Genomic DNA, 14104 nt, shown 5'->3' with positions numbered 1-14104 from the left:
TACTTTTTTGATTTACCAGCGCATCGTACGGAGTGGAACGGGTTGCCATAACTAGGAACGGGTGTACCCTCGGAGATAGTACTCCTACCCCAGTTCCCTGAGGCCGAGCCGACACTTAGCCAGTCCCGGAATACACGGACGGACTAGACTCGCTCGGAGCGGTGAAGATTCCGATCTCTAACACTCACTGCGTACTTTCTGATCAAGGCCCGAAGTGGCTGGCTCCTGATCCACTGCTGCAACTTACACCTCGGTAGAGCAAGCTCACATCAGCCGTGGCCTGCATCGTCGGAAACTACGATACAGGTTCCGGTCACTCCCAGTGGGTCACAACAGAGAACGATCATCTTGTTAGGTCAGTTAGTGCGACCAACCCATTAAAGGGGAGTTTTGTCCACGGGAGCGTATTTCGTTTGGTTATTTTGCTTGGCTCCTACCCGCTGTTCCTCATCAACTAAGAGATTAAGTGTCATCCAAGGACAGCGAGCGTTCTCCCATCCGCTCGGGGAGACGCGCCCGGTAGCAGTATCTCTTCTGCCCCGAGTGTGTGTGTGTGTGTGAGTGTGTGTGTGTGTGTGTGTGTGTGTGTGTGTGTGTGTGTGTGTGTGTGTGTGTGTGTGTGTGTGTGTGTGTGTGTGTGTGTGTGTGTGTGTGTGTGTGTGTGTGTGTGTGTGTGTGTGTGTGTGTGTGGATTAGGGTGCTTCATTTGAGACGACTATTTTTTTTTTCTCACTCCATTGACGAAATATTGTTCTTTACATAGAAAAAAAAATTCTCACCAAAGGATAGTTCTTAATTTCAATTTTAAGTACTCGCTGGATGAATTTGAAGTTTTCTCATTTAATTAACCCGTTAAAATCATTTTTTTGGTTAAATTATCTATAGCAAAGCGACATTTCATGATATTCATTTGACCATGGGCGGAAGTTGTAGAGGGATCCTTCCTCTTTAAAAGCTCTGACAGCTTATTTCCAATTTATGAGCTATCTTGCCAGTAAAAAATTGTATATTCGATTTTTGCTCAAAAGTCGTGGTTTTTTGATTTTTTCTCCTAAACTATTGATCTGACACCAAAATTGCAAAGGACCTTTTTTGTAAAGAATTTAATTTTCTACAAGATAGATTGATAGTTGAACCCTTTAAATGAAATTCATCTGAGATAAATTTAATTAATCACAAGAAAACAATAAATGACACTATTTTATCGTAATTTTTATACTTTTTAATAAAACAACAGTTGATAGAAAAAATTAGGATGACGGTTTATTCTAAAGGCCATCCTTGCAACTTCCCGCTCATTTTGTACTTAAGCGCTCAAAGTTACACATTATGTTTTTGAGCTCTTCGAGATCGAAAATATGATTGCTGTGTCATTTTGAGCTCTCCGAGCTCAAAACTCTAATAACAGTTTAATAAAACACAATTTTTTGAATTTTCAAACGGCAATAACTTTTGAATAAATGAACCGATTTTCACGCGGTTGGCGGCATTCGACGCAGTTTTCAAAACTCCATGAAGGACTATTAAGTTTAAATTGATCGAGCCAGTAATTTCGAAGTAATACCGAAAAAACACTTTTTTCGTTTTTTTTTCGACAACGATAACTCACGAACGAATCAATCGATTTTGACCAGGCTTGCGGTGATCGACGTGGTTTTTTATTTTAAGAGCTTATGAGATTTTGGAATAGATCGGTATAGCCATTTAAAAGTAATTCCAAAAAAACGACATTTCAAAAAATTTTTTTTTTTTGTAGTTTTTTTGAGATTTCTCAATATCTACTAATTCGAATCGGTCCAAATGGTATTGAAAATCTAAGTTTAGTCAAGCCCTTTCGAATGGCGCCAACTGCGATGAAATCGGTCAAACCGTTCAAAAAGTATGAGAGGTTTACATACGGCCACACACACACACACACACACGAGGTGGACAGAGATCTGTGGGGTAGGCCGTATAAGGTGGTCATGACCCATCTTAAAAACCAGCTAATGCCATCACCCACGTGTCCTCAACTCCTACAGAAGATCGTAAACGCGTTGTTCCCCGAACAAAGCAAGTTTAACTACCTATTAGCGCAGAATGAAATGGATGACATTCCATCTGTCATAGAGGGAGAACTGATGGAGGCTTGTAATCGTGTAGGGAACAATAAAGCGCCGGGATTGGACGGGGTCCCCAATATTGCTTTAAAAACAACTATAAAAGCAGTGCCATCATTGTTCCTGGACGTCTACGACACATGCCTCAAGGAAGGAATTTTCCCTCGGAAGTGGAAGCAGCAACGACTAGTACTACTTCCAAAAGGGAAAAAGCCACCAGAAGAACCGTCATCTTATCGACCCCTTTGTATGTTAGACACGACAGGTAAGATACTTGAGCGTATAATCCACCAAAGAATAGAAGCAGTTGTCGATCCACTCCTGGCAGACAACCAGTATGGTTTTCGGAAAGGACGATCAACCCTGGACGCAATCAACTTGGTTGTTGCAACGGCCAAGGAGGCAATCGAAGGGATCAGATGGAAGGGTGGAGCGAAGAAGTACTGCCTGGTGGCCACTCTGGACATCAAAAATGCCTTCAACTCCGCCAACTGGGACTGCATTATGCAAGCCTTGGAAGAGAAAAACGTACCAGGATACCTACGTAGGATAGTGGCTAGCTACTTCACAGACAGAATCCTGAGATACGACACGAACAATGGTCCAAAAGAGTATGATATTACCGGAGGTGTACCCCAGGGTTCTGTTCTGGGTCCACTTCTGTGGAATGTCATGTATGATGGCCTGCTGAGACTGAAACTCTTCCAAGAAGTGTCAAGCTTGTTGCATATGCAGACGATGTAGCTGTCGTAATCGTTGCGAAACACCTAGATGAGATAAACCACATGTTCGGTATCACCTTTGAGAAAGTTAACCGGTGGATGGATTCAATGAATCTACAACTGGCTAAACAGAAGACTGAGGCTGTGCTTATTACCAGCAGAAAAGTGATAGAGACCATAAAACTGAAAGTCGGAGAACAAGAAATCACATCACAACCATATATCCGATATCTGGGAGTGATGCTTGATGCCCGACTCAACTTTAAGCAGCAAGTCGAACACGTGAGTGCAAAAGCATCAGCAGTGGTAGCTAGCTTAGCACGACTGATGCCAAACGTCGGAGGCCCAAAGCAGAGCAGAAGACTACTACTATCATCTGTAGTCACATCAGTGCTCACTTACGGAATATCTATATGGGCGGACGCACTAGAAAAGCAAGAATCATGGAGAAAGGCTGGACCAGTCTACCGTCTGAGTGCCTTAAGAGTAGCAAGCGCCTTCCGCACAATATCTATGGAAGCAGTGTGTGTCATCTCCGGAACTTTGCCTCTCAGAGTCTTAGCTGAGGAAAGACGGATCCTTTACCAACGAAAGAAGTCGACCACACTAAGCGCTGAGGAGCTTGGAACAGAAGAGCGGCAGAGGAGCATAAGTAGATGGCAACTACAGTGGGATGCCACAGTGAAGGGTAGGTGGACGCATCGTCTCATACCAAGGATCAACGTTTGGCTGAACCGGAGTCACGGTGAGGTCAACTATTATCTTACACAGATGTTATCAGGACACGGCTGTTTCCGGGCGTATCTCCACCGCTTCAAGCATGATGATTTCCCGGAGTGCCCGTCCTGCTCAGGAGTCAATGAAGATGCAGAGCACGTTTTCTTTGAGTGCCCACGTTTTTACCCACAGCGAGATGAGCTGGAGAATATCCTGAAGAGGAAAATCCAACCAGAGACAATAGTAGCAGCAATGCTGTCATCAGAAGCTGTCTGGAACGCTACCAACACGTTTGCAACAGAAGTCCTTAAAGACTTGCGTTCCACCGAAAGAAAAAGAGCAAATAGCAGAAGATAGAAGGAAGGTAGTTAACACCTTAGCCACCAGAAGGAAGAGCAGTAGCTAGATCCTCCCTTCACGAAGTAATGCCTGACGGCGGTTTCCATGAGGGATTAGAGGAAAGAAGGAAAAGGGGTTTAGGGTTTAGTGGGTAGGGGCGTTAGTGTCGAGTTTGAGTATGACGCTGCGTCGAGTCGCCACATATTCAGGCCAAACAGCTATGCCTAGAATCCGTAAAAAGGATTCCCCCCCCTAAAAAAAAAAAAAAAAAAAAAACACACACACACACACACACACACACATCAGAGGAAGCAGTGTGTGTCATTTCCGGAACTTTGCCACTCAGAGTCCTAGCTGAGGAAAGACGGAACCTTTACCAACGAAAGAGGACAACCACACTAAGTGCCGAGGAACTCAGAGCTAAAGAACGGCAGAACAGCATCACATGATGGCAATCGCAGTGGGACGCCGCGACAACAGGGAGATGGACACACCGTCTCATACCGAAGATCGACGTTTGGCTAAACCGAAGTCATGGCGAGGTCAATTACTATCTGACGCAGTTGTTGTCAGGACATGGATGTTTTCAGACGTATCTCCACGCTTCAAGCATGATGATTCACCGGAGTGCCCGTCCTGCCCAGGAATCAATGAAGACGCGAAGCACGTTTTCTTTGAGTGCCCACGATTTTACCCACAGCGAGATGAGCTGGAGATGATCCTAAAGAAGAAAATCCAACCAGAGACAATAGTAGAAGCAATGTTGTCATCAAGAGCCTCCTGGAACGCCATCAGCACATTTGCAACAGAAGTCCTCATAGACTTGCGTTCCATCGAAAGAAGAAGAGCAAATGACAACAACTAGAAGAAAGGTAAAATAACACCTTAGCTACCAGAAGAAAGAGCAGTAGCTAGATCCTCCTCTCACGAAGTAATGCCTAACGACGGTTTCCATGAGTGATTAGGGGAAAGAAGGAAAAGGGGTTTAGGGTTTAGTGGGTAGGGGCGCTAGCGTCGAGTTTTAGTATGACACTGCGTCGAGTCGCCACATATCCAGGCCAAACAACTATGCCTAGAATCCGTAAAAAGGATTCCCCCCCCCTTAAAACAAAAAAAACAAAAAAAAACACACACACACACACGCACACATACTCACACACACACACACACACACACACACACACACACACACACACACACACACACACACACACACACACACACACACACATACACACACACACATACATACAGGCAGACATACGGACATCATCGCGAAAACATTCAGGGAAGTTTCCTAGGACCTCAAAACGTCTAGATCTGATGAGAACTCGATTTTCGAAAAACGGGGTAAAACCAATAACTTCCCGATTTTTGAAAATTTTCAATTTTCTTAGCGGGAAGTTAAAAATTATAACATTGTATATTTTTATAATCAACCATTTTGATATCGTTATAATGCCTAAATTTTTAAAATTTTAAATCATCTTACAAATATTCTAATAAATATAGTTGTTACATAAAATATATCCAAAATATATAGTCATACATGACTCCAGCTTACAAAAAAAAAAGTGCTTTGGACCGGAACTACCTCTAGAAATGAATATTGACCCACTGAATCCGAATTTCAAGTCCGTTTGACCCGGTCACCCTTCAATTTTGAGCATAATGCAAAAAAACCCCAAAAAATTGTAAAAAGCTGCAGTCACAGCAATGAAAAAATTCTTCTGGACCCGGATCAAGTATGATTCTTGTGTATTTCAATTTACTGAATCTAAATCTGAACGTTAATTAGCCCAGTGCCACGTTAAAGTTTTAAAATTAAAAAAATCTCAAAAAACCAAAAAAATCAGGAAAATTGCAGTTACAAATATGAAAAAACAATCTATAAAACATGATTAAATACTTTTCTTGTATTTTTTCACGCATGAAATACAAGAGATAATAACAAACGGAAGAAAAATTTACTGCGTAGATCATTTGAGAACAAAAGAGTTCGATACCAATGAAGAACAGTTTAAAATTCGAGAAAATCGTTCTCTTTATTCTAGTTATACGTCATTTTTTATAGATTTAAAAATTTTTTATATTTTCAGATTCTTAGTTTGTATTTTATGCGCGAAAAAATACAAGAAAAGTATTTAATCATGTTTTATAGATTTTTTCTCATATTTATAGCTGCAATTTTCCCGATTTTTTTGGTTTTTTGAGATTTTTTCAAATTTTAAAACGTTAACGGGGCAAGAAAACTTCAGATTCAAACTCAGTGGAACAAAATACATAAAAATCATACTCAATCTGAGTCCAAAAAAATTTTTATCTCGATAACTTCAATTTTTCATGACTTATTGCAATTTTTTTGGGTTTTTCGTTTTTTTTTTTTTTTTTGCAAATTTGGTCGGCTCACCAGGCTACTTAACGTTCAGATTTAGTTTCAGTAAATTGAGATACATAAAAATCATACTTGATCCGGGTCCAGAAGAATTTTTTCATTGCTGATGTGGAACGCTTCACGTAATAATTACCGTAACTCCTATTCTTTCCCGCTTCACAGCATTATTTATATTTGTAAAAAATTCTTGCCGTAAGATGGACGGTGTGGCTTAATGTACATAGAATAAGCGGAAGGAAATTTAGTATAGACCGGATAGCTCAAATGGTAGAGTAGCCGACATGTCTTCGGAAGGTTCTGGGTTCGAATCCCAGTCCGAGCTATCTAATAATTTTTTCTCGCATATTCTATAAACTCACATTAAGATGATCCCTTCCACATTCCTTTCTCAATCCTTTCCTACCAATATCCTGTTACGTGAATGTGGAACGCTTCACGTAATAATTACCGTAACTCCTATTCTTTCCCGCTTCACAGCATTATTTATATTTGTAAAAATGCTTACCGTAAGATGGACGGTGTGGCTTAATGGCGTAAATATTTGCATTATTTATTTTGTTGAGGAAATTTTTTTATGAAAATTATTTTTATTCTGAGTAATTTTTTTTTTTCTGAAATTATAATTATAAATATTATTATTATTATTATTATTATTATTATTATTATTATTGTAGAAATAATTTTTATTATAGTTATAATTATAATTATTATTTTTATAATTATAAATAACAGAAAATTTTTTACTAGAATCGTAAATTTACAAGCATGTATGGAAAACATACATTCCATGCTTGTAAAGAAGGACTTTCTTATAAACTCCGCCGTCCATCTTACGGCATGTAACAAATTTTATTTTGTTAAGGAAATTTTTTATGAAAATTATTATTATTCTGAGTAATTTTTTTTTTTTTTTCTGAAATTATAATTATAAAGATTATTATTATTATTATTATTATTATTATTATCATTATTATTATTATATCACTCTATATCTATATTATATATCTATGTTTATATCTATTATATGTTTATATCTATATATGTTTATATCTATTATTATATCACATACTCAATGACGCGCGCCAAGTACGATAAAAAAATTTTTTTTTTATTTTTTAATTTTCAACAAATTTTTTTTCAATTTTTTCAACATTATGACGGTTTCTTGGTATTTTTTTGTATTTCACATCTTTTTGTAGAGAATGAAAATTATTAAAACGAGCCTAATTTTTTTTGTAAAGTGCAAATGTTATTGAGATGAGTTTTATGAACGTGGCCTTGGCACAACTTTTTACAGTGAAACTGTTTTTGTTCGGATAAGAAATAAAACATTAGTTTCTTGAATTATAGGTTATAATTTCCTTAATAAGTTTAATAAAAAATCGTAATTTTCGCTATTCGTTTGACATTATCTAGTTCCGGTTGGCTTCAGATGTTGAAATTAGCATTTTTAATGCAGGTTATATGAAAAATATAATGTGTGACGCGGGATAAAACACGATTTCAGACCGAGTGATACGAGCCCTCGCTGCGCTCGGGCAGGCAACTTTACTCTGGTCTGAAATCGTTTTGTTTCATCCCTAGTCACACAATATACTATTACCTCCGCTATAAAAAAAATAAAAAAAAAAAAAAACACACATACACATATACATACGGGATGAAACCAATAACTTCCCGATTTTTTGAAAATTTTCGATTTCTCGAAAATGTTCGATTTTCTTAGCGGGAAGTTAAAAATCTAAATGTTAATCAACGAAAAATTTTTAACTTTTTTTATATATCTCAAAGATACTGGGTATAGGTTTGAATAATTTTGTTACATCCTTTTTTCAAAAATTCATTTGAGACAGAAAATTTATTGGAATTAACTTAATGAATTGAATGTTGAAGTTGAAAAGCCTATTTAGTACCCCATGTCATTTTTGATTGATTGAATGACTAATATCAATATTTATAAACTAATTTTTAATAGAGGATGAAAAGTTTTTCATTACTTATTTTTGCTATTAAATGAGTAATGCAGGACTTCTAATAACTCATTAAGTCATTACTAATTTAATAAGTAATGTAAGACCCTTCATTATTCATTTTTTTTTATTTTAATCTATATATATATAAGAGATTTCCACCTATATAGTCACTCATCACGATATCTCTGGAACCATTAGAGCTAAAGACTTGAAATTTGGTAGGAATATTCTTTTCACCGAGTAGAGGTCAGCTAAGAACGGATTTTACGAAATTCCACCCCCAAGAGGGGTTGCGGGGGTGTTAATTGAAAAAAATTCACATTTGAAAAATACAGCTCTTATAGGTATTAAACTTAGTCAGGATATTCTTTTTGGCATGTTTGAATTTACTAAGAACTAATTTTATGATATTCCACCCCCAGAAGGGAATGCGGGGGCGTTGAAAATTAAAAAAAAATTTTTATCTTCCAATCTATAGCTTTTAGAACTCTGAAACTTGACCAAAAAATTTTTTTTAGCATCTTTGAGTTTACTAACAACTAATTTTATGATATTTCACCCCTAGAGGGAGTGCGGGGGCGTTAAAAATTAAAAAAATTGTTTTTTCCAATCTATAGCTTTTGAAACTCTGGAACTTGGCCAGAATATTTCTTTTGGCATGTTTGAATTTACTAAGAACTAATTTTATGATATTAAACCCTAAGGGGGTTGTGCGGGGGCGTTAAAAATATTAAAAATTTGTATCTTCCAATCTATTGCTTTAAGAACTTTAAAACTTGGCCAAAATATTTTTTTTGGCATGTTTGAGTTTATCAAGAATTAATTTTATGATATTCAACTCCAAGAGGGTTGTGCGAGGGCGTTAAAAATTAAAAAAAAAAATGTGTATTCCAATCTATAGCTTTTAGAACTCTGAAACTAGGCTGGAATAGAGTTCGGGAATAATGCCCTTAGAAAAAATGCATGGTGTAAAATAAAAAAAAAGTCAAAATATTTAATTAATAGCTGCAATAGATCAAAACTTGAAACGATTTTTTATTTCGTCCTGTTAAACAACCAAGAATAAATACTTATAAATTTATACGTTAGTGTTTTTTTTTTTTTTTTTAATAAAAAGGTAAATTTTAATTTTGACTTTAAAATAATATGACTAATTAATTTTTTACAATATTTTTATTATTCCATTCGGCTTTTAACTGTTGCTGCTTGACCATTCTTTGCACCTTTTCATTACTCAGCTTCTCCATTATCTTCATAAATTCCCAAAAAAACGTAAAGGCGTCATACAAGGCTCGATGGAAAGATTTCTGTCATAAAATAAAAAAAAAAGATTAAGTTATTAAAATGAATTATAAATAATACTGTAAATAATAATGTAAAAAATACATGTAAATAATATTGTAAATAATTACATTTCGTGCTTCATCATAAGCTGCGCCAATTGATTCGCTACGAGATTCTTTGAATGACATAGCTTCATGAGTCCGCCCATCTCTCAAGAAAACCTTTACAACGGTTGTACAACCAACAATGTATGTTCCATTGACTTCTTCAACGTAGTCTGTGATAAAACAAAAATTATTTAATATAATTTTCAATTTTTGATTTTTTACAGCAATTTCTTTTTTAATTTAACTAAGAACTTTTTCTTATTCAAAATTTTAATTAAAAATTATCTGAGAAGTGTATACATTTTAATTTTGACTTACCAATTATCTGCTTCTTGAGTTCGTGCGACCAATTATCATTCGTAAAAGCCATGTCTCCATGTATAATTAATGTTTCTAAATTTAAATTATCAAGATTCATTATTTTTTATAATTTTTATCGTTGTGTAATGATTTATAGATTAAATATTTATTTTTATTGATTTTGTTGATTTAATATTTATTTTTGATATATATTTATGTTTTTATTTATATTTCTATTTTATTTATTTATTTTTGAAATAGCCTTGAAGTTATCTCCAAAACAAATGAATTATTTAACTTCATTAATATTTTTTTAATGTGTCAAAGTTTTAAAGAGAAAACAGATAGCTGTCAAACGAATTATTTTCTAAAAGTGATTTAATTGATAGTTAAAGTGAAATTAATTAATATTATCATGTGAAATGATCATTTACTAAAATTGATTAAAATTGTTCAGTGAAATTATCATCACGAATAATTTAGTGACTTTAATCAACATCTGGACTATCGATACATCATGTGAAATGATCATCGAATGATAAGTTTTTCATTAATTAATATTTTCTTGAATATTTAAATATTTTCATTGCTGCTTGGGATTTTCCAGAAATTAATTTATTATCATAAATAAAAAAAAAAAAAAAATTTATTAGTTGATATAGCGTTCATCCAATTTTTATTTGAATATAATAATTAGATAATACTAAACTCATTGATCAAAGGTCATTTCTTGAAAGGTTTTTTTAATATTTAGTAAGTTATTATTTGATTTGATTAATATTATTTTATTTATGATGATATTTTAATTTGAATGAATTATTCTGTTATAATCATTTAAAATTTTCCAGTTGCATGAATTTTCTTTCGGTATTTAATCGATTATTAATTCATTGATTGATATTATTTTGTTTATTATAATACTTTATTTTGAATTAATTATTCTGTTATCATTCAATTCTTACTAATTGTATTACATTATTTACTTTTCACAATCTCTTCATCATATTTAATAGGTTATTATTGATTGATTGATATTATTTGGACAATGATCATAATTTAGTTTAAATTAATTATTCTATTAATATTTTATACTTACCGGTTACATATCATAATTTACTTTTCACAATTTCTTTTACCCATACAAATTTTTACTGCACACTAATGGAATCGAGCATTTCTTTCGAAATTATTGAAATTCTCGGCGACGGCGCGTGTCTTTTTTCTTCATTATCGTTTTTATTGTATAACACAGTGTCCTTTAGTGATCAAATAAGAAGTGAAATTGTGCTTTACGTGTTTAAAAACTGGCAGAGATTCCAATGCTTTACCAATCAGTTAAATGGAGAACCTTATAGTAATAAACATTCGTACTTTGATGACATGTCGAGGCCCAACACGTATGGAACTCTTTGTGAAATCAAAGCGGCGGCAGAATTATTTACATATGAGTTTCAAGTGTACCAAAATGGTCATCTAATAGTTGCATTTGGAGAAGCAACAAATGGAATTAAAAGATTAAGGTTTACTGGGAATTTTAATAAAGGTCACTTTGACGTTTTACTTCCATTGACTGAACCCATCAATAACGGTGTTTCTCAATCGGAAAGTATTGATAACGTTCAAGCATCTTTCACTCAACCATCACTTTCATCAAGGAGAGGACAAAAACGGCGAAAAAGATTTTCAGGTACAATTAGGTCTAAACAACTTAGAAAAGCTGCTTCAAAATATGCGGTGAATCCATGAAAAAATTGGTATCGCACTCTGGATGAAGCTTGCATCTCTGATTCGCCCTACAAGATCCGTGAGCTGTTTGCCATTATGTTAGATTTTGTCATGTTGACGACCCATCGAAATTATGGGAGAAATATCGAGATTATTTTTCAGAAGATATTAAGAGAGAGGTAGAACGAGACGGTGGAAATGTTGAGCTGTTACTTGACGTTATTTACAACAAATGTCTCATACTACTTGAAGATATTGTTATATCAATGTCTGGAAAAACACTTCTTCAGTTCGGCCTCCACTCTCCAATCCGAGATGAAAGGTTTATTGTCACTAATCGTCAATATTTGCGTGAATTGGCTTACGACACCGTCTATTTAACTAAAGTTGTAGCTGAAAATGTTCCTAAATTAAATCTAGAACAGAGAAAAGTTTACAATGAAATTTTAAATTCGATTATATCTGATTCTGGGCAGTTGTATTTTCTTGATGCTTCAGGTGGTACTGGAAAAACGTTTTTAATCAATTTACTGCTTGCGAAAATCAGGAGTGAAAAAAACATCGCTATAGCCGTTGCTTCTTCAGGAATTGCTGCGACTTTGATAGACGGAGGTAAAACAGCTCACTCTGCCTTTAAATTACCTCTCAATTTAGGTTATTCTGAGTCTCCACTTTGTAACATCTCTAAACAGAGTGATATGGCTCATGTGCTGCGAGAAACAAAAATTATTATCTGGGACGAATGCACTATGGCTCACAAAAATGGTATTGAAGCTCTAAACAGATTGCTCAAAAATATTAGAGGTTGCGACCGAATTACGGGAGGAGTAATTGTTCTCTTGGCCGGTGATTTTAGACAAACTTTGCCTGTTGTGCCACGAAGAACACGTGCAGATGAAGTTAAAGCCTGTATTAAGTCATCAATTTTATGGCCTTCGGTCAAAGTTTTATCTTTGACTATCAATATGCGTGTTCATCTTCAGCCAAATTCGAAAGCAGAAGAGTTTTCAAAAATACTGATTGATATAGGTGATGGCCAAATTCCGGAAGAAGACGGAAGAATAAACGTGTCCTATATTAATTGTGAAACTGTCCCAGATTTAATCACCTTGGCTGACAAAATATACCCGAATATTGACAAAGCTGGCGATAATTGTAGTTCATGGTTAAAGGAGAGAGCCATCCTCACACCAACCAATGAACAAGTCAATTGTATTAACAACTTTTTGCTGGAGAAACTGCCAACTGAGCAAGTAAGATATGAATCGGTGGACAAAGTACTGGAGGATGAAGAAGCTGTCCACTATCCTGTTGAATTCTTACACACACTCAATCCACCAGGGATACCACCTCATGTTCTTCAACTCAAGATTGGCACTCCAATAATGTTGCTCCGCAATTTAAATCCGCCAAAATTATGTAATGGTACCAGGCTTCAAGTCAAGGTCTTACACAAAAATGTCATTGAAGCCATGATTTTCACCGGAAAATATGAAGGAGAAACTGTATTCATTCCAAGGATCCCTCTGATTCCATCAGATTACCACTTCGAATTTAAACGTCTGCAATTTCCTGTCAAAGTTTGTTATGCCATGACGATTAACAAGGCACAAGGGCAGAGTTTAAAGATGACTGGTATTGATTTAAGAAATGACTGTTTCTCTCATGGCCAACTATACGTGGCATGCTCAAGAGTAAGTTCACCTGACAGCTTGGTCATTCTTCAACCAATAGGAAAAACGAAGAATGTTGTATATAAAGAAGTTTTAAGTATTTAATTTTCTATTTTTGACTATATTAATAATTTCTTTAAATTAGATCGATAGAATCAGAAAATAAACAGTAATCCAATCAATAAATATTAAAATTTAAAAAAATTTTTGGATCTACCGCTAGAATGGTTTTTAATTCAATTATTTTAAATATTTTATCTATATAATAATTTCTTTTTACTGTTACAAAAGAAATGTTTATCAAGCTTTCAATTTTGTTTAGTGTTAATTGATTGGATACATTTATAGATTGAAAACGAATAGATATAATAAATAATATATTTTAATAGTTTTCAGGTTTATTGTAAAGCTAAAACTATGAACAATGTGTTTTTTGGATTTTAATTTACGTTTCTAATATACAAAATTAGTGATCAAAAAAATTTTAAAACTATGAAAATAATAACAGTATAAAAATAAGAACAATGATAAAATAGAAAATGATAGCAATATGGTAAAAAGTTCATAGTTTTAAATTTATAACCAATGTTCATTTAGAATTAGTTAATAAAAAATATATAAGTTAAATTACTGTCTTTTTATTTAGCATGACAGAGTATTGATGCCTAGGTTTAAGTTGTTTATATCCAATCTATATTTATATAGATTTGATATGTGTAACAAATTCTAAACTTGATGGCATTGACACTCACGTCGATCCATGGTGTAGG

General features: G+C 34.6%; 2 protein-coding genes across 3 annotated transcripts; one reads left to right on the top strand and one right to left on the bottom strand.

Annotated features, from left to right (window-relative positions):
* Window positions 1-9367: 9367 nt before the first annotated feature.
* Window positions 9368-11118, bottom strand: LOC123269466 (DNA repair and recombination protein RAD52-like). Of its 2 annotated transcripts, XM_044735178.1 has the most exons (4): window positions 11033-11118; window positions 9955-10029; window positions 9658-9806; window positions 9368-9552 (listed from the first exon to the last, which is right to left on the bottom strand). In XM_044735178.1, exons 2-4 carry the CDS (start codon window positions 10004-10006, stop codon window positions 9400-9402), a joined length of 354 nt encoding a protein of 117 aa, XP_044591113.1. In that variant the 5' UTR covers window positions 10007-10029; window positions 11033-11118; the 3' UTR covers window positions 9368-9399. The 2 variants fall into 2 exon arrangements, with proteins under 2 accessions (XP_044591113.1, XP_044591112.1); XM_044735177.1 differs by lacking the exon at window positions 11033-11118 and having other exon boundaries at window positions 9955-10094.
* An 809-nt stretch (window positions 11119-11927) lies between these two features.
* Window positions 11928-13505, top strand: LOC123269721 (ATP-dependent DNA helicase pif1-like). The gene has a single exon (XM_044735557.1). It carries the CDS (start codon window positions 11928-11930, stop codon window positions 13437-13439), a length of 1512 nt encoding a protein of 503 aa, XP_044591492.1. The 3' UTR covers window positions 13440-13505.
* Window positions 13506-14104: the final 599 nt, after the last annotated feature.

This window comes from Cotesia glomerata, linkage group LG7 (assembly GCF_020080835.1).
Source record: "Cotesia glomerata isolate CgM1 linkage group LG7, MPM_Cglom_v2.3, whole genome shotgun sequence".
In the NCBI taxonomy this organism is placed as follows: domain Eukaryota; kingdom Metazoa; phylum Arthropoda; class Insecta; order Hymenoptera; family Braconidae; genus Cotesia; species Cotesia glomerata.
This window is presented reverse-complemented; position numbering and strand designations above follow the sequence as displayed.